Source organism: Pangasianodon hypophthalmus, chromosome 7 (genome assembly GCF_027358585.1).
Source record: "Pangasianodon hypophthalmus isolate fPanHyp1 chromosome 7, fPanHyp1.pri, whole genome shotgun sequence".
Lineage (NCBI taxonomy): Eukaryota > Metazoa > Chordata > Actinopteri > Siluriformes > Pangasiidae > Pangasianodon > Pangasianodon hypophthalmus.
In genome coordinates, this window is record NC_069716.1 from 6136681 (window position 1) to 6159303 (window position 22623).

The 22623-nt window shown below is 39.8% G+C and overlaps 2 protein-coding genes across 2 annotated transcripts; both read left to right on the forward strand.

The window, feature by feature from the left end:
* The first annotated feature begins 914 nt into the window (after window positions 1-914).
* rnf20 (ring finger protein 20, E3 ubiquitin protein ligase) lies at window positions 915-13800 on the forward strand. Its single transcript, XM_034306118.2, has 22 exons — window positions 915-1161; window positions 2317-2496; window positions 4593-4661; window positions 4755-4853; window positions 5771-5918; window positions 5999-6184; window positions 6317-6432; window positions 7380-7526; window positions 7617-7691; window positions 7869-7988; window positions 8649-8828; window positions 9116-9251; window positions 9349-9470; window positions 9781-9934; window positions 10400-10679; window positions 10771-10888; window positions 11015-11164; window positions 11597-11809; window positions 11900-12025; window positions 12571-12711; window positions 12860-12964; window positions 13073-13800. Exons 2-22 carry the CDS (start codon window positions 2338-2340, stop codon window positions 13247-13249), a joined length of 3021 nt encoding a protein of 1006 aa, XP_034162009.2. The 5' UTR covers window positions 915-1161; window positions 2317-2337; the 3' UTR covers window positions 13250-13800.
* A 1259-nt stretch (window positions 13801-15059) lies between these two features.
* On the forward strand, window positions 15060-22415 carry si:dkey-74k8.3 (uncharacterized). The gene is made up of 3 exons (XM_026940444.3): window positions 15060-16009; window positions 18483-18585; window positions 21607-22415. The coding sequence occupies exons 1-3, from the start codon at window positions 15791-15793 to the stop codon at window positions 21966-21968; spliced, it is 684 nt and encodes a 227-aa protein (XP_026796245.1). The 5' UTR covers window positions 15060-15790; the 3' UTR covers window positions 21969-22415.
* Window positions 22416-22623: the final 208 nt, after the last annotated feature.

A 22623-nucleotide genomic window follows, 5' to 3' on the forward strand; every position in this document is an offset into this window, starting at 1 on the left:
TTTTGGTGAGAAGGTCAGTCCACACTTCTCTATGCTCAGTCCCAGTCCCAGGACTCGCCAGAGACATTCCATGTTACAGCTGGCTTGGGAACGTCCAGGGATCCAGGAATCTGTTGCTGGGGATAGAGAAGTGTGGATTTACCTTCTCACCAAAGGAACTTTTTTTTTTTAATTTATTTAATCATTTTCCATCCACTTCTTTTGGTCAGAAGGTCAGTCCACACTTCTCTATCCTCAGTCACAGTCCCAGGACTCGCCAGAGACATTCCTTACAGCTGGCTTGGGAATGTCTGGGGATCCGGGAATCTGTGGCTGGGGATAGAGAAGTGTATATTAACCTTCTCATCAAAAGACGTTTCTTCATTTATTTAATCATTTTCCATCCACTTCTTTCGTTGAGAAGGTCAGTCCACACTTCTCTATCCTCAGTCACAGACCCAGGAGACACTCCACGTTAGAGTTGGTTTGAGAATGTTTGGATCCTGGAATCTATTATAAAGCAGTTTGGACTGATATTCTCACAAAAAGAAGTGGAGGAAAAATGAATAAACCTCTGGGGAATCATTTTAAAGTACTTTAAAATGAAAAATCTAAAAATCTTTTTGTTTTCCATTTGGCATGTTATCCTGTTTTCCTTTAGACTGGCTGTCATACCTAACAATTTCTTGTGTTTTAGGCTGTTTCTTTATATTGTATTTTATGTGTTTTCTTTATGTTTTTTATGGTTATAATATTTGATTGTGTAACGTGACCTTGGGTCTGAGAAAGGTGCTATATAAAACAAACGTATTATTATTATTATTATTATTATTATTATTATTATTATTATTATTATTATTATTATAAAAGATACCAGATGTAATCTTGTCACTTTTTTATGCCTGTTTAACAACTTTAGACGTTTGGGTATTATTTTGGTTTGGAAAAAAAGACCTCCGACCATCAGGCGGCGCTCCAATAGCGAGCAGCAGAAAATAACAGCGCACTAAACAGTGTGTCACGGTAGTATGGCGCTGTGTGTAATAACCACTAGTTAGCACAGAAGTACGCACTTTCAGATGTAGACTCCATTTCCGTTTCCGGGAGCTTCCCCCCTCCACCTCCCAAATGTTCCGCAACATCAACATTTAGAAATTGAGCAGTTAAACACACTAAAGCGAGGTTTGTATGTATAAAAATGTATTTTATTAACTCTATTAATAAGTGGATTTTTAGCAGGACTGTCTGAACTAAATTGTTTCCTTTGTGTGGGTTGTTTTAGGGAGCTAATGTCTAATAAGAATTCCGGTTCTTCTTCATATTAGCCAACTGTAGCTCTCTAGGTAGATAGAATGATTTTGAAATTAATTCCGAGAATAATAAATGAATTACAAAGACTTGTAAAATAATGTTTTCAAAAAAGTCAGTGAAATAACACTACAGAGTATAGCAATTTAGCCTCTTAGTCTTTTGAAGCTAGCTTTTGAAGCTAGTCACTGATTAGCTAACGCTAACTGAGATGGCAGGCTACTTTTAAAAAGAATAAATCAGACAGGATTAGAATAACGTTAATATATCAGAAATAAAGTTGGTTATTTACTATACGTTTCTGATTCAAGGTGCAAAAGTGTCAAGATTTTCTTCTGTTCGAGCTTAACTATGAATGTGGGAGTTATATATTTTACCTATACTTACATTCCCAATGATTGGTTTCTGGAACGTTCTGGGAACGTTTGTTTTTGGTTCCTAAAACATTCTGATATCGTAACCGTGAAGTTCCTGTTTGGTTCTCCAGGTAAGCTTCTTGCAATGTTCAGAGAACATTCCCCTAACATTCCTGTAACCTTTAAATAATGTTAGTTTATAGTTACAGAAATAATAGCTTAATCTATTTGTTGAACATCCTGTCATGATTTGGGGAAAAAAAAAAAAAAACAACACCTAAGAGCAACCTTTTACGAGCGTTCCCTATTAGCTGTCATATAATTATAGAAGAACATAGTGTTTTAAAGATCCCAGAACATTTTGGAAACAGTGCAGACTTCGTTAACCAAAACACAACATTCCCAGAACGTTATGAAATGGTTCCTGAAAAATAACCAAAGGAGAACCAAATGTTAATGTTGGGGAAATGTTCTGTGTTTGCTGGGATATTACTGTTTCGGCTAAAACACGGTCACTGAATCCCTAATGCTCCGTACTTCTTCCAGACTGTAAGTTAACTTAACCAGGTTTAAAATAATGACTTCTCTGTCATATCTAAAGGTTGGCTTGTCCAGTACAAATCTATTTTTGGACCTAATCAGTGCTCTTAACATTTGTTCTGTTGTGTTGCAGAGGGACAGCCGGTGGTACAGGATGTCTGCTCAGAAGCGGCCGTGTGATCCCAGCGGTTCTGCTGGTGCTCCCCCTGAGAAAAGGAGAGACAGAGAGGGAGGAGACGGAGGCGAGGGTCTCAGCACAGGGGCAAGCAATGCTGTGGAGACGGTCATCAAACTGGGGGGCGTGTCCAACTCGGTGAGATGTGTGATCTCTCTATGTGAGGTCTATAAAGATTTTAGGTCATGCAGTCAATGAGTATCTAGTAGTAGGTGATACAGAGATAGTAGAGATGTTTCTCTCCACACGGATGGAAACTTAATGAAGCAGCTCAGATGAGTGACAAAGGCTTGTGGTCCTGATTTTGTGAGAGAGTTTGTTGAAGAAATAAATGTTTGTCACCTGTGTGTATATAATAGAATAATTTGGTGAAAAATCAAATGTACACAATTTTACACTTACCCTAAATGTAGTCAGATATGCACGGTGTGACATTTGTGCTTCTTTAGTTTTGCCGTGGGGCTACAAATTACTGTAGGATGCATGTAATGAGAATCTCTCTCACGATATCTGTTTTGCAAATATATATCCAAGCAAATTGTTAATCCACAAAACATAATATTTAATAACCGAGTGCGTACTGGAAAATAGCAGGTTGGTATTTACAGAAGTTCAGCATATTTCTTCTGTATAGTAGTGGGCGGTATGATGTTTGGTCCTCTAAACTGGTTGTAAGGTATAGATGATGTGCATACCATTAAGCTGTTATATAGTTTTACATGAGTAAACGAAAGAGATATTCTACTGGGGTGTCTGCTCTGGTTGTGTGTGACTTCAGCACATAATCGCTTGTGCTGTGTCTGTTTCAGTGCCTTTTCACTCATCTGCTCCTCTCTCTAAACTAATCAGGAATCAAATTCAAGTGATGAAGTGCTGAAGCGTCGAAATATACTGTATTTGTATTGATGGGGAAAGCTATTGACTGTGTAGTCCTGTGCTCTATGGCTGCACTGAATCAAGAGCGACTACACTGATTAGTAAAGAAGCTCTTTTTAAATCAGATGTCAGAAAAATGCTGTCCACTGGAGCCAGTCGCTGTGGTGTAGTTGGCCTAAAAAAAACAGAATAAGATAAAAGAAATGGATGGATTATAGCACTTTTTTTTTTTTTTTGCTTGGTCACAGCATGTTTTTTTTTATAGCCACTAATGATGAAGCTGTGTTCACTCAATATTATAATCAGTCAGTCTGAATGTGTGTCTAGGTTTAAGGTCAAAACCAAAGGATCATCGGTTAGTGGATCGTGGTCTGGATGTCGACCCAGCAAATATGTTGATGGACCAAACCTAGTCCTTGGAAGAAAATTTAGCAGAGCAGATAACCGTGTGGAAAAAACTCTAGTTTTTTAAAGCATGAAGCTTCTTTAGCAGACCCTCTGTTGCAGTTTATCCAAGCTTGTGCATTTATTTCAATTATATAACTGAAGGCAGCTCATCAGACCAGAGACTAGCTACAGGGAATAAGACATTAGGCCAAAAAGGGGAGAATTTTCACAGACTTTCATAAATTGTGATAATATGGCTTTTTTGTTTTATTTTAAGTAGACATGGGAAAAAACTGAATGTTTAAATACGGCATGGACGGAGAAGTATGCATTTAATCTCCCCATGTCAAAAATTTAAAATAGATTACTTCAAACTTAGCATGTGGACGAAAACCAAATCAAGCCCTTGGAATAATAAGGTTCTTTCTGGCCTTTTAGCAAAAAAGGAGTTCATGTTATGCATGATATGTACATGCCAAGGAATTTATGTGAGATGTTGTACACCAAAATATTACCTAAAAATTGAGAAAGTGGATTTGCTTTGAATTTATTTAAGCTTAAAATCACAGGATTGTCAGAGAGAACTTTATAATTCCCAGGTATTTTAGAGCAAAAGTGATGGTCAAGATGGCTGTCTCTGGAACATTACAGTGTTATACAGTGGAAGATTACAGGACGTTATATTGGGTATCTGTGTGATACTTCTTTTAAAAAAAAAAAAAAGATTTTTAATGCATGTGCACATGAAAAGTATTTTGGATGAGACAGACTCATATTTCTTGATCTACATTATCTATGTTAGCCTGGAGCAGTGCAACTAGTCATCCATCAAACATCTGCTTTTCCTGTTTTTTCCATTTTTTTCTGTCAAATACTTTTAATTACTGAGTGTGTTTTTCTTTTTTTTTTTTTTTTTTATCGTCAGCGATGATTTAACTATTATGTCACTGGCTGTGTGTTTCTTTTTACAGGAGGAACAGGATATTAAAGCACTGCAGGTGAAAAACCGAAAATTGGGAGAGGCCTTGGACCAAAGACAGGTACATGTGTCCACACTTTATACACACAAATGTCAATATTGGAATGTGATCCTAGATCAGTTTGGCATGTATATTCTGTCTTTCTGTTTTAAGGTTATCGAGGATGAATTGAGGGAAAGAGTGGAAAGGCTTGAGACTCGCCAGGCTACTGATGATGCTAGCCTACTTATCCTTAACAGATACTGGAACCAGGTAAGTGCCCCTGCAGAGTGCAAATGTAATTTATCTGTATGTATACCATGGCAACAGAAAATGGTCGCTTTTGATCGGCTGACAGGTGTCACCTTATTCAGTATTCACACTTAACGGCTGTTGACGTCTTGTGCGAAAGACTGATAACTTGGTGAATTTTTGTTAGGAATTTTTGTTCACAAGAAATTCTGTGAAATTCTGAAATTTGGGATGAGCATGTGTTTTGTTTATTCCGAACACACATTATACTGTGGAAGGCTTGATGCCTGAGGAATATCCAGGACAAAAATGTGTAAAATCTGTCAGCATACGTGGGATCTCTTACATTTTCGATATTGGTTAACATTGTATAGATCCTGCAATGTTGCTCGGGCATAAGCCTATATAACCGTCTTCGTATATAACTATGACAAAGATCAGGAATAATGGTTTAGACTTTGCTATAAAGCTCCTAAAGGAAAATACAATTTAAGTAGGAACATAATGCTTTATGATATATTTGTATAATTGTTGCATATTGCAACAGTTATACAGTACATATATCATTTATTTATGAGCAAGCAAAACATGTAGAAGGCCTTGTTTACTTTAAATGCTGGTAAGCAGCCGTGGTATAAGTGAGATAAAGCCCACTAAAATGTTTCAATATTAGTAAATTATGTACTTAGCGCACGAAAGATCGCTCTGCTTTAGGTTGTGGTGGTATTTTTGTCTCTGCTTTGTATTTTAGGTTTTATTTTCAGGTCTCCGCTTTCTTCTCGGCCATTATCTTTTACCGTTCACCCACAACTTTGTTTTGGCTATTTTTGTGCATTAATCCTAGAAATACGTAACACTCACAATGCAGTCACATTGTGCGTTTGCGTTTATTTGTTACTTTGGACCCCCGTTCATCTTCCTCTCCCTTCTGCTTGTAGTTTGACGAGAATATGAGGCTGATTGCCCGCCGCTATGACCAGTCAGGAAGCCAGCCAGTGGACAGCCAGCCTGGTGAGGGGCGGAGCCTAAAGCCAGGGACACCGGAGCCGGATGGAGATTCTAATCAGGAGAGAGCAAAGGACAGAGGTAAATGATGGTCCAAAATCTTCACAGGGCTGTGATAACACTGGCATCTACTGACATGGACTGTGTTGTAAATCTTCCAGGTCCACAAGGAGAGGGAGCGAGCTCGTTTCTTGCAATGCTGGCCAGTAGTAGCAGTGAGGAAATGGAGGCGGAGCTACAGGAGAGGGTGGAGTCCAGCTGTAAACAGGCCAGTTGTGTGGTAGAGATTTGTGAGAAGTTAAAGAGCACTGTAGATCAACTTAAGAAGGACCTGGATTCTGAGTCAGGTGAGGGGTGCATTGTATGATTGCTCAGACTAGTGTACAGTACATCTGTAATATCTTGGAAGTTCATTAAACGTGACTGTGGCTTGGGGAAAAAAGATACAAGCCTTACTTTTGTTTTTGTGGTAACTACAGATGGTAGTCTCTTCGAAATCGCTGCTCACCTCAACACCTTACTGGCCAGTGAAAATGAACGTCTTCGTCAACTGACAGATGACCTCAAACAAAAACATAGTCACATGACCAATGAGGTGAGAGAGCCATTTTGTGAGCTAAAATTCTTATTTTTCAGTTATGAGTTGGACTCCTTTGCTGTGTATGTATAGTCGTGATGATAAAACCAGATTTTTTTTTTGACATTTCTAAAAAATCTGGAGCACAGTCACTTCATGCTGCTGGCAACTTAACTGACCTCATCAAACCTTGCAATGATTTTGCAATGGCGATTTAATTAGTGCACTTGTATCTTATTTCTTTTTTTTCTTTTTTTTTTTTGCCTTGATCAACCCAGCCCTACTTCCAATGACCACCTTTCCTGCTCTTTCTTGTTCGTTCACATTTGTGTAGCAAAACTGGACATTTTGTTTTGCCTCTCTGTAATTTTTTTCTGTACTACATCACTGTTGTCGTCTTCTAGTATGTTTGCGTTTACCTGCCCAGTGAGTGCTGTGCATATGCAAGATTATTTACAGTGGTGCAAGAACGCTTCCAGATGAATCTATTTTTAGTACTTCGAATGGACAATTACGGAGTCTATTCCTCAGAGCAACTGCTTTATTTATCTCTTATAATATATCTTAACACAATACATTAACATCTGACACTTTGGAAAGAAGCTTTGGGGAGCTTGAAATATGAGGTCAGTTTGTGGTGTCTACTGCAAAACCTCACACATTTGAGTTAGTCATACAGGTCACAGGCTTTGCTTATGTCAAATTCTGTTATTTGGCGTGGCAGGAGCATTGCATTTGTTCACAATTGGCATATTCATGTCTATTCATTGATTCTGACATTTCTAATGAGAGTAAATGTGCAAAGATACTCATGTTAGTACTTTCCTGATTCAGCATGAAAAACATTTTATTTTTCTAAAGAGACTTTTTTTAATGTTTTAATTTGACATGTTCAGTAACTTGGGATAACTTAAGTGTTTGGTGTGGTATGCTTTTGCTTACCTGCATGTGTGGATATGTTTCAGTCTCGTTCCCTGGCACGTGCTGCTAGTCGTGCTGATAACCGAATAAGTGAACTACAAGTGTCAATAGAGGAACTGCAATGGGACACAGAGAAGATCCGCCGCAGGGAAAACCGTCTCAACACACATCTAGGGGAGGTGCTGGAGAGGGTGAGTGTGCATGTGTGTGTCTCTCTTTCTGGGTTATAGGTGCACTGTATCTACCACGTTGCTGACATGTGTTTGATTTTCTTTATTTAGCTAAATAGTAAAGGTTATAAAGTATGTGGCGAGGCCAGCAGTGTGTGTGGGACCATCACTATCAACAAGAGAAAGGTAAGTGCTTATTTCATTTTCTTGTTAATTTATTGGCCTCTTATTTAATAGTGTTCAAGTCTTTCTTGATGAAACATAATTGAATAATCTTTAGGATGGAAAGGAAGTAGTGCAATTATTATTAGTCTTTCATGTGGTTGTGCAGCTTTGATTTGACTCCTTCTTGCTCTTTTCAAGTTTGAGGAGATGAACAGTGAGTTGGAGGAGAACAGAGAGTTAGCAGAGAACCGGCTTAGTGAGCTGCAGAAACTACAGCAGGACCTGCAGACAGTTGTCCAGGAGAACAACAACATGAAGGTAGATATTTGTTCAAACATTCGGTCACACAAGCAAATGCTTATGTATCTTTCACACTCATAAGCTGCATTTTTGCCACAGGAACCTGTTCAGGAACTTTAGGTTTATTTCCACCAGAAGAAATAGGGTGTGTGTAACGTGTGTGTCACAGTGTTTATTTGTGAAGTGACTTGACTTGTGACCAAGTATGGTGACCCATACTCGGAATTTGTGCTCTGCATTTAACCCACCCAAGTGCACACACACACACACACACCGTGAACACACACCCGGAGCAGTGGGCAGCCTTTTTTTTTTTTTTGCTGCGGCGCCCGGGGAGCAGTTGGGGGTTCGGTGCCTTGCTCAAGGGTCTCACCTCAGTCATGGTATTGAGGGCGGGAGAGAGCGCTGGTCATTCACTCCCCCCACCTACAATCCCTGCCGGACCTGAGACTCGAACCCACAACCTTCAGGTTCACCTTCGGGTTGCAGGTCCGACTCTCTGTCCATTAGGCCACGACTGCCCCCCTTGTTATTAGTGACATAACTTGACAGGCAAAGTGGAACATTGTCATGCTTTTATTTTTTTAAGCTTATAGCAAGAAACATGTTGTCGCAGTGTATTTTGTGTTATATAGAAAATAACACTTTGATGGTTGTATGTATGTGTATTTGTCTCAGATGGAGCTCATGTGCAGGGCTGAAGGAATGGTGAGAGAGACGGCAGAGTATCGGTGTCTGCAGTCCCAGTTCTCTGTGCTTTATAACGAATCTCTGGTACTGAAGACCCAACTGGATGAGACCAGAGCTCGGCTGAACACAACCAGAGCCGCCCGCCTTCGCCAACTCGACCACATGGAGGTACTTGCAGTGTGTGTGTCTCCTCTCAGGTCTGTGTATGTGTGCTAGTTGTATAAAAGAAGACAAAGATGGTCCATGGAAATTGTGTGCTTACAAATCAGCTTGGTATTCAGCCTACCTTGGGTTCAGTACAGGCTTATTGCTAGCATTTTGTGTACTGATATTACCACTTGCTTTATATTTAGCTGTCTCCTCTGCGGATGTCTCATTGGACTAAATCAGAATGGTCGGCATCGTGGGGTAGCTATGATTAAAAAGTAAAACGACATCTTGTGTGTGTTTTTCAGAATGATGAGGTGTCTCTGCAGCGTAAAGTACGTACTGAAGTGATTCAGCTGGAGGACACACTAGCTCAGGTGCGCAAGGAGTACGAGATGCTGAGGATTGAGTTTGAACAAACGCTCGCTGCTAACGAGCAAGCAGGTAATTCTCACTTTCTTTTTTCACTGCTTGGTGTGACATTTATCTGGCATGCTGTCCTTCAGCACTCCCAAGCACTCTCTCCATTTTTCTCCATAAGGCCCAATAAACCGGGAGATGCGTCACCTTATAAGCACGTTGCAGACGCATAACCAGCAGATGAAGGGAGAGGTGGTCAAATTCAAACTCAGACTCAGAGAGGCCCAGCAAGAGCTCAACCAGGTGAGAGAGTCCTGCAGTGAGTAGGCAGTATAGTGTTTCCCCACACATAGGTAATTCATTTTGATGACTGTCAAAGTATATTTTGTCCCATTAAAAAAAGCTGGAATGTGTGATTTAAAACAGAACTTCATAAGAACAATAAATATGTTCTTTAGGTTCTTTGTTACTCATAATATCTACTCAGTATCCAACATTCCCTGTGTTCCAGTCACCCCAAATATATTTCAGATCTGTGGGGAAACACTGAACAATAATATACTTGTATTATAATTAAATCAAAATGTAACATTCAGATCTTTGTTTCTCATAGCTGCGTGCTGCGAAGGGTAACCCTGCCGTCCAATCACAATCAAGCACAGATATGGATATTAAAGAAGAACCTGCCTCTGTTTTAACGTCTGCCACCTCTGATGTTGCAGTGAAAGCAGGGTCGGATAATGATTCAGCCACGCCCACTACCACTGGTAATGTTTCAGCGAAAGACATTTTTAGTATTTGCTTTATAATGCACTGAATTCATAACTGTTCAGATTTATTTGTTTATATAAATACTTCAGGACCTTAATAATAATAATATTTAACTGATTTGGGATATTTCCAAGCAATGAAACCCTTCAGCGTCTTTTTATTACAGGCTTCTGTTTGTTTTCCCTCATGGATATTAGCTCCGACCCCAGCCGGATCAGAGCTGATCTAGATCGCCTCCTTTCTGTAAACCACACAAGGCATATATAATTTCAGCAGAGGGATGTGGTTGAGAGAAGGCAGGGGCAAAAAGCTAGTCAGCGTTTTCATTGTAATTGCCATTAGCTGTACAGGAAACAGAATGTTATTAAAATTCATAACTGCTCCTTTAATTTATTAATGGAGAGACAAAGTGACTTGATAGATTTGTCATTATGGATGTCTATTTCTGTGTCTCTTTTCAGGAGTGTCAGTTAAGACTGAGCCTGGAACTGAAACTGAAGGCACAGTAAAAGAAGAAGAGAAGGAGAAAGACAAGGAAAAAGAGAAGGAGGAGAAGAAAGAAAAAGAGAAAGATCAGAAAGAGAGAGAGAGGGTAACTCGTGTGGCAGTAAAGGAGGAAAAGGAGAAACCGGGCACTAGCAGCAGTCAGTCAGACGACACGCCAGCTGAACGCTGTGCTGTGATTGGAGGGCCAAAGAGAAAGGAAGTGGAGCAACTGAAAATTGTCAGGGTGGAGCTTAAGTAAGTAGTTCTGATAAGCCTATTGATTGATAAAATGCGATTATAATTATAAATGATGTTCAGTGTTATATAGTTGTTAATTATGTGGTAGAAAAGCCCAAGAGTCTCAGAGAGAGATGAAGCTCTTGCTGGACATGTATCGCTCTGCCCCAAAAGAACAAAGGGACAAAGTGCAGCTGATGGCTGCAGAGAAAAAATCAAAAGCTGAGGTACACATACAGTAAATCTCTCTCCCACACACAAATCCCTATCAGCTTGTGCTTACATGAAAATGAAACTTAGAAGGTGGCCACTGGAAATTACATACACCATGTGTGTGTATGTGTGTGTGTCAGGCAGAGGAGCTACGTCAACGCCTGCGGGATCTGGAGGAGAGGGAGAGGAGGGAAGGAAAGAAGATGGCTGACGAGGAAGCTCTGAGAAAAATCCGCTTAGTGGAGGAGCAGATCGACATCCTCAACAAGAAACTCTCCCTTGCCAAGCAGGTGTGTGTGTATATGTGTGTGTGTGTATATGTGTGTGTGAGTAATGTGTGTGTGAGTAATGTGTGTGTGAGTAATGAGTGTGTGTGTGTGTGTGTGTGTGAGTGTGGTTAGTAATCTTAAGTGTAGTTTATATGTATGCAGAAGTGACACACAAGGCAAAGTTGTGATCCACATAAAAACAAAACTGTTAAGCTTCATAAAGCCAAGCACTGTTGATTTAAAAAAAAAAAAAAAAAAAAAAAAAAAAAAGGATGAATTACATTTGTATGTAATTTTTAAACCATTTTTGTTAGGCGGCTATTGGAGTTGAAGTGGATCCAAATCATGTCAGCAAAATAAATGCCCTCCCCTAAAGTGTAATCGAGCCATGGAGTATAACAGTATTCCGACAGCACTGATAATAATAGCTGGTGAAATGTGTGTTTTGGTCAGGAGGAGGATGCGTTGCTGAGTGAGATGGACGTCACCGGACAGGCCTTTGAGGACATGCAGGAACAGAACATTCGCTTGATGCAGCAGCTCCGCGAGAAGGACGATGCCAACTTTAAGCTCATGAGCGAGCGCATTAAATCCAACCAGATCCACAAGCTCCTGAAAGAAGAAAAAGAAGAGCTGGCCGACCAGCTGCTCACACTGAAAACACAGGTGAGCGAGTCTGGAAACAGAACTGGGTTCCACTGTTGGTTACATGATGGATGTTATTAATAAAGTTCTCTCTCTCTCTCTGTCTCTCAGGTGGATGCTCAGCTCCAGGTTGTGAGGAAGCTGGAGGAGAAAGAGCGCCTCCTGCAGGGCACCATTAGTGCTGCAGAGAGAGAGCTGGGTCTGCGTACACAAGCCCTGGACATGAACAAACGCAAGGTACACCCATCACAGTTATGCTTAGTGTGTGTGTGTGTGTGTGTGTGTGTGTGTGTGTGTGAGTGTACACCAGCCATGTTTCTTTTTGTTTGTGCTGAAAATCACTGTTTGTGTTGCTGTTGCTTTTTTTTTTTTTTTTTTTGGATAAATTAACTGGTCTGTGCATGTTGAATGCTTTTGTATTGTGTTGTGATGCGGTACATGTGACTAATCAGCAAACCCCATGCCCAAGTACTGTTGGTTCCTGTTAGTGCCAGTCTTGAGCAGGGAGCAAAAATAATACTGAAACCTTTGGTACTGGACAGCAGGTCAATGGCAAAAGCACAAGTGTAGTTTTCTGGTAAACCAAACTTACAGTATTTTCTATGTTAAAAGGCCCTTAAAGCCAGATTAATTGCAAAAAGGCATTTCTAACTGGTATACACTGAACCAACTGATAAATGCCACAGTAACTGACACTGCTTTATATGAGAAAAAGGTATTAAAAAAAAAAAAAAAAAGATGATCCTAAAGATCTAATTCAGCACATATGCTTGTGCGGCCAGGCCCAAGAGTCTGCGCTGCTGTCAGAGGAGTTACGGGGTCAGCTGGAAGCAGTGCAGCAGAGACTGAAAGAAGTCCGTGAGGAGGTGATCGAGAACAGCATCTCCAGAGAGAAAGAATCCTTCAATGCCCGCCGTGCACAGGTACACTTGCAGACACAACGAAACGCCCATTTTGAACTAGACAATGATTCCATAATTATTGAACTACTGGAATATACAGAAACCAGGCAAAATAATACTTAGGATTTCAGTGGATGAGTATATTAACATGGTTATTTTGCTTGATTAGGAGGACATCTCCAAACTGCGCAGGAAGATTGAGAAAGCCAAGAAACCTGCTGAAAGCATGCGCAACGGTGACGAGATACTTAATGAGGAAATTAATGAATACAAGGTAAGGAGTACGAGTGGAAATGTTTTGTTTGAAGCACAGCTTTTGTGGCTGGAGTTGATCTTTAGCATGGCTGCAGTTTGAGAAGATGTATGGCTCTTGTTCTTGCAGGCCCGTTTGACGTGTCCATGCTGCAATTCTCGTGTAAAGGATGCTGTGCTGACAAAGTGCTTCCACGTCTTCTGTTTCGAGTGTGTGAAGACGCGCTACGATACACGCCAGAGGAAGTGCCCAAAGTGCAACGCCGCCTTCGGCGCCAACGATTTCCACCGCATCTACATCGGATAGGCTTGTTACTGATTGGTCCATTGCGCCAACGTCTTATCCAGCTGAATGAGCTGATTGTTAGATGTAGATGGATTTGCTGTGAAGAGTGCTCTGTTGTCGAGATTCTTCACTAACTCCAGCCACCATCAGCTGAAACTCCACATTCCATCACATTTGCTTGGTTACCAACTGACTATGAAGCAAGTTAGCTGTTTAGGTTTAAAGGAACAAAGCTGGCATGATATCTCAGACCTATCACAACTGATCAGCTCAGCCTTTAGCTGCTACTTGTATTCTGGCATGTTTAATCTGGTGGCACTTTTAAAGTGGGACTACTCCGACTTTCTCTTGCTCTCCATTCCACCTCAACCGGTTTTGCTCCACCGGAACAATGACATTAGCGATAAGCTAGAGACCTCCTCTGAGAAAGAACTGCCTGACAGGCTTCTAGTTGTTGATCTGCAGTCTTCTAGACTGATCGGTGTTGTTGTTTTTGTACTTTTTTTATTTTGAAAACTGCCTAGTTATGTTGGTTGATCATTTGCAATTCATTAAATTGCTGTCCAACTGTGCATATGATTCACTGAGTTATTTCTCCTTTTAATGCAGTTTGCACCTTATGCCTTCATGCTTTGTCCTTTTCAGGGTTTAATCCATGTCTCTCTGTCTCTTCTGGGGGATCCGGAGGAAAAATGGAGGAAAAATGGGTATGAGATGAGATGCCAGTCCAGTGCAGTGCACCACACACATTCACAAACACACACACACACACACACACACACACACACACATTCATACCTAGGGGTAATTTAGCAGCCAATCCACCTATCATGTTTTTTGGGAGATGGGAGGAAACAAGAGAACCCCTAAGGAAACCCACATGAACACGGGAAAACATTAGACTCCTCTTAGACAGTAAGCCATGTCGGTTTCCTGTGGGTTCTCCAGGTTCCTCCTTAGTCACCATGTCTTAGTCTTTACACTTGTGTGTGTCTGTGTGTATACATACCTCCTGAAGTGGGTGCTGTGTGTCCAGATGCTCCTGGAGGTTTTGTCCTTCAGTTGTGGACCATAGTACTGTTGTCACAGGTGCTCCTGCACTGGCGGGTCTCTCCGGAACCACATCCACCACTTCATCCACCGACACACACACTATATGGTCAAAAGTATGTGCACACTTGACCATCACACCCATATGTGGTTTTTCCCCACACTGTTGCCACAATTTGGATGCACACAATTGTAAAGAATGTCTTTATGTTGTAGCATTACAATTTCCCTTCACTGGAACTGAGAGGCCCAAACCTATTCCAGCATGACAATGCCCCTGTGCACAAAGTGAGCTCCATGAAGAGATGATTCGCCAAGGTTGGAGTGGAAGAACTTAAGTGATCTGCACAGAACCCTGACCTCAACCCCACTGAACACCTTTGGGATTGCCTTGTCACCCAACATCAGTACCTGACCTCACTAATGCTCTTGTGGGTGAATGGGCAGAAATTCCAATAGCCACACTCAAAATCTAGTGAAAAGCCTTAACAGAAGAGTGGAGGTTATGTTCCACAAGCACATATGGGTGTGGTAGTGAGATGTCCACATTGTTTTGGCCATACTGTATAGTGTAGTTCTTGTTCAGTTGTTTTTATTTTACAGTTTATTAAACCATTTTTCTCTCATCCAGCATAATCCAAGACCCAATCCACATCTCAGCCACCCCAAAGGTTGAGAACCCAGTGCTCTGCTGTTTTGTGGACCTTGAGGGTGTGCGTAAATGAGGATCTCAATATTTCAGATTCTCCATCTGGGACAGGGTGATGTGAATTATTGTCACAGGCTGTGACAAGCAGCAGTTCAGGAACACCATGCTTTAAATTGGAGTATGTTTTTCTCCCTGCCCTCTTGTCCTCCTCCCTCCCTCCCTCTGGTAGTTAAACAAGTTTCACCTGCATTACATGTACACTTGCCAAAAGGGGAGAGAAGCATAGCTAGGAATCAGCCACAAAGACTTTTCTTTTGGGAGGACAACTGAATATTTATTTTTCCATCCTGTATTTTTTTTGGAGCCTATAACAAAAAGCCTTGATTTCTTCTGCAATTTATTAGCTATTATTTGCTGTGAAGTTTTCTTTTTCTCTTCCAAAAATTAAACCTAGTGATCTTTTAATTTAACACTCATATCTTCATATCTACCTAATACAGCCAGTGAAAGGATTGCGCAGAAGTTGGTGTTACAGGATTATGCAGAAGTCGGTGCCAAACACTTCTGGCCTATAAAAATTTAATGCAATGCCAGCTGGCCCGCATGGATAAATTGGGCTATGATGTTATTTCCCACTGGTTTTTTTCAGTGAAACTTGAACATGCTCTGACATGAAATCTGCATCACTGAAATAGATTGTCACACTCGTCGTCTGGATTTATTTTGGAAGTGCTGATACGACTCCTGAAGGCTGATAGTCGGGTTTGTGGTTAGATGAAGTTACCTGGTCGTGCTATTTTGGAAGTCGAGTTTTAGTCGCTTTTATTGCTTGGTTATATTTGCAAAAGACACTTTGTTTAAAGATGTTTTCGTGTGGCAGTCATACTGAGAGTTTAGTCTGGCAGAAGTTGCTCGGTGTCGGGCTGCTTGTGCTCGCAGCGCTGACAGTGAGGTGTGAAGGGGGAAAGATGCCACTCGAGGACACATTCAGACTTGGCTACAGACTGACGGATGTGGCCGAGAATCTGCGCCTCCATGTAGACTCTGTAGTTGGAGCCCACACAACCAAGAAGTGTTTGACGGTAAGTAAGTAAACTTTGTGAGTTTTTGAGACAGGTAAGTTTTTCATAAGTATACTTTGGCTGTAAGAGAATAACCACTTGTAAAAGCTAAGTTTAGTATACGTGTTTTTTCACTTATGTTTTTATGCACAATTTATTGTTTTGTTTTCTTAAAATGTTTTTTTTTTAATTTCCCCTTAATTTGGTCTCTTGCCAACTCCCACCCACTAGCTAACACTCTCCTGTCACATGACAGCTAACAACTGGGGAGGTTGAAGACTAAAGCTGCATTTGACAGTTAGGATTGTGGTGGATCTGAAACTTATCCCAGGAACACTGGGAATGGGGAAGTGCAAATACACCCTGGATGGGATGCTAGTCCATCACAATGCACCATGCATACACACATTCACACACTCACTTCTAACATAGCCAATTGGCATACTGGCATGTTTTTGGGAGGATAATAAATATAAGAACTTAATAATAAATATAATAACTTCTCTAATGGCAGGCTGTGATTTTTCCGCCACTGTAACCGTGGTATTGGGGGGGGTCACAGCAATGACACTGGCATGGTAGTTGCATTGTAGTGCTAGTTGCACTAGTACTGAATGTATAGTAACAATTTATAACAATTTATTATTGATATCAAGAATTCTGTTCGTCCTTTCGTGCCACACTCCTTGTCCTTCAGCCAGGTTTCTATGGAAAAAGCGGTAACAATACTGTTCAGTATGAGGTTTCACAAGTGAAAACAACTGTATTATTTAAGGTGTATTATTACACTGGTGTATTAGTGTATCATTTTCAAGTGTACGCTTACTGGTTTTGTGCATTGTGTCTTAGTTAGTCCATCTGGCTATCTGCGAAGACATATTTGTGTGTATGTGTATGCACGCATGCTTATAACAAGTGTTTAATACCAAAATCGTTTAGTATGCAAGCAACTGACCTTATAGTAGGAATGGTAGTATATTTATGAGTGTGTGTGCAGTGTCAAGTGCATGTTTATGGTCTATGTGCGTGCAGCTATCACTCTGACATGTCTGCACACACGTATCTTTTTCAGACAGCTTATTGTGCTGTCACTAGCTTTAAGAAAATGTGAATGAAGTGGCTATGTGCTGCCAGTTTATCAAGTTTACCTACATTGTGTCAGGTACAGCAGCATTGTTGGAGTTTTTAAACAGTGTATTCACATTGGCCTTTTTATGAGACACTCCCTTTCTGTAGATGTACAGTTACAGGGAAAAGCTCATTCACTTCCATGCACAGAGAATGTTACAAAATAATAAAATAGCAAACTGTTATAAGCATGTATTTTTGGGTTTGTTTGATTAGATTTCTATTTTTTTTTATTTTGTTCTGGAGCTGTGAGGCGAGTGTAGGTAAAGGAAGTATAATGTTAGCCAAAATCATTTTCATAAATACAGAATGACTGAACCTACCCTTGCTTTAAATGATATTGTTAAGCTACACAATCTCATTCATTCATTTATTCATTTATTCAACTTTAATAAGTGCTTTATCCTGGTTGCAGTGGTTGATCTGAAGCATATCACAGGAACACTAGGGGATTACACTCTGAATGGGAGGCCAGGGTATATTCCATGCACACATATTTGTACACTCATTCATACCTAGAGGCAATTTAGAGCATTTAATCCACTTACCACCATGTTTTTGGGAGGTTGGAGGAAACCAGAGAACGTGGAGGAAATCCATACAGGGAGACAGAGTGAACCTGAGCTCAAGATCGAACCGAGAGCTGTGAGGTGGCAATGCTACCTGCTGCATCATCTTGACGTTCTGTCATAAAATCTCAATTTTTTTTTAAATGAAATGTTTTGTAGAAATCAGTGATAGTCCTTATATACAACTTGAAGTTCAAAGTGGAACTATGTTGTGATCCAGCTTTACAGTACAATTTTACCTTCAAAACCTGGGAGGTGGGGCCTAAAGGGTGGAATAATTTTGTCTTGGGCTCAAGACAAGAAGTGATTCACGTTGTCCAAGATGGCCATTCCAATTGCATTGCAGTATTCAGCTACCTAATGCAGTTTTATTAATTTTTTTATTGCAGTCGTGTTGTTCCTATAACCTCATCAGTAAGTCTGTGTAAAATTACTTAGGAATTACTTGGGTGATAGTGTCTTCTGTTACTTGTTAGCTAAATTAGACTTGTAGTTTCTGTCTAAAGACTAAACTAAAGAACTAAAGAATCAAACAGGTCCTGATTGATCAATATTTGTGGTAGATGTTTGTAATCTACACAACGCATTCAAACCCTACTGCTTTTATCATACTGAATGCTCATTATGTGGAAAGCAGTGTCTGGTTAATGATCGCTGAAGTGTTCCAGCTCTGCTTCTGTTATCTGTGTGTGGATAAAGACCATCTCATTCACACTAGTCCGTTCCTCCATGCTGTCAAATCTGATCTGACACCTCTCACACGCACACTCTTCCTCTTTCTTCCCTGTTCCTGGTAGTTCTTGGACATGGCGCTGCAGTTTGTAGCAGAAGGTGCTGCCGGCGGCCTCAATGTCATCGCTGTGTATGTGGCTGAGATTCTGCGCGCCACTGGAGTAGGCGGTGAGTGGCTTCGCTTGGTTAACAAGATAAAAACATATGGTTGAAGATAAGGACTCAGAGGTTTGTTTTCTAGAAAGTAGCGAATTCATACGTATGTATAATACAGTTGGATGCCTGGACATTGCTTGCTTCCAGACTGAATGTGAATCGCATGTAGTCCCCACACCCAGGAAGGTTCAGAGTTCATGTCTGTGTAAGAGTGAAAGTATGTTTGAGAAACTCCTGATGTAATCTCAGAGTGTTTGTGTGTGTTTGTGTGTGTGTGTGTGTGTGTGTGTGTGTGTGTGTGTGTGTGTGTGTGTGTGTGTGTGTGTATGAGAGAGAGAGAGAGAGAGACAAGAATGCTGTCTAAGTGCATCTACTCTATAAAATATTTTATTACTGGAGGAGTGCACAACAGGAACACTTTGCTATTGGCAAGTACTGGGTTTTTAAAAAAAAAAAAAATGTATAGAATTAGTGGCTTTTAACTATTAAAAAGGGTAAACTGAATAAATAGCAAGTAGTCTTTTCTTCACGAACATAATATAATGCATCCTTATTACATATATAATTTTCAAGAAAACATTTCACCTGCAGTCAATTTCTGGAACACACCCTTAAAGATTCTCACATTCTTCAAATGCCTCTTCCTTTATTCACAGATATTTATTCACAGTGAATACCTGAACACTGCTTTATTGAATTCTAATGTACAAACAATACCAAGAACAGAACAAGCAACAGGGTGGGAGAATACACATAAAGAAATACACAATACAAAAACACAAATAGGAAGCAAGTCATTCATCATCAGAGGTCAGTTATTGGGCTTAAAGGAGTAGAAAGAGAAGAGTAATATTGTGAGAAGAGAAAAATTTGCAGTTGAGATTTGAAGGGTGTCATAGAAGTGCAGTCATGGAGAGATTGGGGTAGGGCGTTCCACAGTTTGGGGGCCATAGCATTTAAGGACCTGCAACCCATTGAGGGTAGTTTGGTGTGGGGAACTTCAAGCAGTCTACTGCCAGAGGACCAGAGGGTTTGAGGTGGAATATAATAATAATAATAATAATAATTATTATTATTATTATTATTATTATTATTATTATTATTATTATAACATTTTATTTATAAGTGCCGTTCATGGTACCCAAGGACACTGTACATTTACAAGAAAGAAAAAACAAAAACAAAAATAAAATCATAGTCATGGTAGTAAGTAAAACATATTTAAAATTTAGAATGTAACAGACAATAATAAAGGTAACCAAAGGTGTACAAATGAGAATGAAAGGGAAAAGAAACCCTGCATATGTGTATATAAAATTGTGACATAAAACTTAGACTAAATAATAAAGGGCACAGTAAGAATGGTGTGGGTGTGATATGAGTAGATCACCTAGTGTGTATCTTTCAAAATAATTCCAGAACCTATTAACTAGAATCTATATATCAAGAATTATTGACCCCCTGAGCATTGATAAATCCCTGAATCTTGTAAGTAGCAGACAGTCTATGCAATCTCAAAACCAAGTTACTGCTGCCAGTCAGAAGACTACCACAGCTGACTTTTGTGCATCTGAGTTTTTGTTTTAAAGTGTGTGTATGATTATATCAAACGTAACCATTTCCCCAGTTGATTATTTTCTTTTTACAGTGTTATTTAGTATAGTGTGAAACATTGGGACTCATTTATCAAGCTTTAGTAAAGTTGTGTGTAAATGTTTGTGTAAGTCAAACCGAACTAACATTTCCACCGGATTTACAAAAGTTTCAGAAAAGCTGATTTTCTTTGCACTTGTGTGCATATATTGAACGCCTGTAAAATGCAAAGTGTGTTCCCAACACAGCTCATTTGCACGTAGTGACACCCACAAAATTCCATAAAAGGTCAAGTGCACAGATGGCTGGGATAAAAATGAATGGTCAGGGTAAACGCTGAAAGGCAGAAGTGGAAGTTATATGGACTCACTTCTATGCCAACAAAAATATTTATGAATATATAATATCAATAATAATAAGCAAACGCTAACTCTTCCATCAGCTGAGGCATTTGTTTATGGCTTACGGCTATGTGCTGACAGACCGGCCCGTCCTCTGTTTATTCTGCACCATTTCTTTTGTCATATTTGAATGATTAGTTTTATTTGTCTTAATTTATGGGTTTGTGCTGGCCTGCTTTCTTTCTTTATATTCTTTAATTAATGCCAATAATATAAAACTACTGGTTTTCACAAAATTTTCTCAGTGGCATTCTTAGTCCCTGATCCTGTTGAACTAGTATGGCTCCAAAACTCTTCTATACGTCGCTCTGGAGAAAGGCATCTGCTAAATGCTCTAAAGGTAATAATAATAAACATTTTATCCTTGACATTATATTCCAGTGCAGTATCCCATGCAAATTATAAGATGTGAGGTCAATCAAATCGAGATTTATATTACTTAATTTTCTTATATGTAAATTTGCACACACTCAGGAGCACGAGTAGGAAATTTTTTTTCGAAAGTTTTTTTCCAATTTTATGGGATTTTCATTAATACACATGTATAACACTTGTACAAATAAATCCCTTCGTATCCAGCTTGAAAAATGAGGCCTAGTGTAAGTATTCAGTCACTTGAAGACTGATTGATCTGGGAGATTTTCAGTAGAGCTGTGTACCATCGCAGATGTGGTTCTATGCTTAATGCAGTAATGAGGTGAAGTGCAGACAGCATAATATCACCGTGTGTGTTTTTTTTTTTTTTTTTTTTACATTTATGTTAGATGAACTTGCTAGATGAGACTTTCAGACTGACATCCTTCTGAGTACCCTTCAAATGCTGTATAATTTGAATTTTTATAATTATAATTTTATAATACTATATATTGTTAAGGATAACAACTATGTATTAAATTCATTTTACAAAAAGACATTTTTCCTTTAATAGCTTCCTATTTAGATCACTGTAGAAATCCTGCTAGTGCATTTAACAGAACTTAAGTAGAGACAAAGCTAACATCTTATTTTGCCTCGTTTCTCCTTTTTTCTGTTTCTCCAGATCCTGGGTACATCCCTCACTTCAGCCCTGAGGGCATGGCCTTTGCAGCGAAGTGGCTATTACTGGCGATGATTAGTTACTGGCTGCTGTGTGCCGTGTTGCGTTTATCTGTAGCATTGCTAAGGCGGGGATTCTGGATGCTGAAGGTCATCGTGGTCATGTGGATCTTCAGTCGGATCGTCAGTGATCCAAAAGCCTCCTCTGACACCATGATTGCACGTTTGTTCATGCTGGTGTTGTTTGCTGCTGTGTGGAGTGTAGCCACCGGGGGGAAGAGCAGGACAGACCTGAGCAGCCTGGAGAGTCGACTGGCAAATCTGGAGACCAGAGTGGCAGTGATGGAGAAGAGTAAAACGGAGTGATGAGAGACTAAATAAAGGGATGTGTTTAGAGGGTATGGAGAGAGATGGAAGAAAGGAGGAGGAGAAGGATAGAGAATTAAATAGACATTATAGATTACATACTGCAATATATAGCTTTTTGGGGTTACTTTTTAAAATCTATTTCATTTTTTTCTTTTTTCAACTTGCAAGGTTTTAAAATTTTTTTCAAGAATTTTGAAGTCACAATGTACAATGAAACACTTCACAGACACAAACTCTTCACAGGTTTGCATATACAAGTGCCTAAAATGGACTCCATCTTCTGAATGTGGTGTTTAATCACTAAAAGCTAAGTTACTCAGCTTAGTGGAAAGACAATGTGATTTCTACATTGATCATGGATCTAAGAGAAGCTGTGATGTCATTGTTAAGTTCACTGTGATTATAGTGGAATGGAAAAACCCATAATAAACCAGAATAAATCACTTCAGTACATGCTGTTATAGGAAAATAATTAACAGCAGGGTGGTGTGATATGAGTTACAGTTAATGTTGAGAATCACGCACAAAACACGTTAGTTCTTGTTATTACTTTTGTTGTAGCAGCTAGAAACTGTTGTCCCTTCACCAGCCTCTTTTTCTCTCTTTTGAAATTAACAGTACAAAATTGTGGCTTGTTACTCAGAAACCACAA

What these genes read in the sequence shown, in the direction of transcription:
- rnf20 (XM_034306118.2), top strand. Translation starts at nt 2,338, where the DNA reads ATGTCTGCTCAGAAGCGGCCGTGTGATCCCAGCGGTTCTGCTGGTGCT. An exon ending in TAGGGGAGGTGCTGGAGAGG is followed by an intron (nt 7,527 to 7,616) that starts GTGAGTGTGCAT and finishes TTCTTTATTTAG; the next exon opens with CTAAATAGTAAAGGTTATAA. An exon ending in AACTCTCCCTTGCCAAGCAG is followed by an intron (nt 11,165 to 11,596) that starts GTGTGTGTGTAT and finishes TGTTTTGGTCAG; the next exon opens with GAGGAGGATGCGTTGCTGAG.
- si:dkey-74k8.3 (XM_026940444.3), top strand. Translation starts at nt 15,791, where the DNA reads ATGTTTTCGTGTGGCAGTCATACTGAGAGTTTAGTCTGGCAGAAGTTG. An exon ending in CAACCAAGAAGTGTTTGACG is followed by an intron (nt 16,010 to 18,482) that starts GTAAGTAAGTAA and finishes TGTTCCTGGTAG; the next exon opens with TTCTTGGACATGGCGCTGCA. An exon ending in GCGCGCCACTGGAGTAGGCG is followed by an intron (nt 18,586 to 21,606) that starts GTGAGTGGCTTC and finishes CTGTTTCTCCAG; the next exon opens with ATCCTGGGTACATCCCTCAC.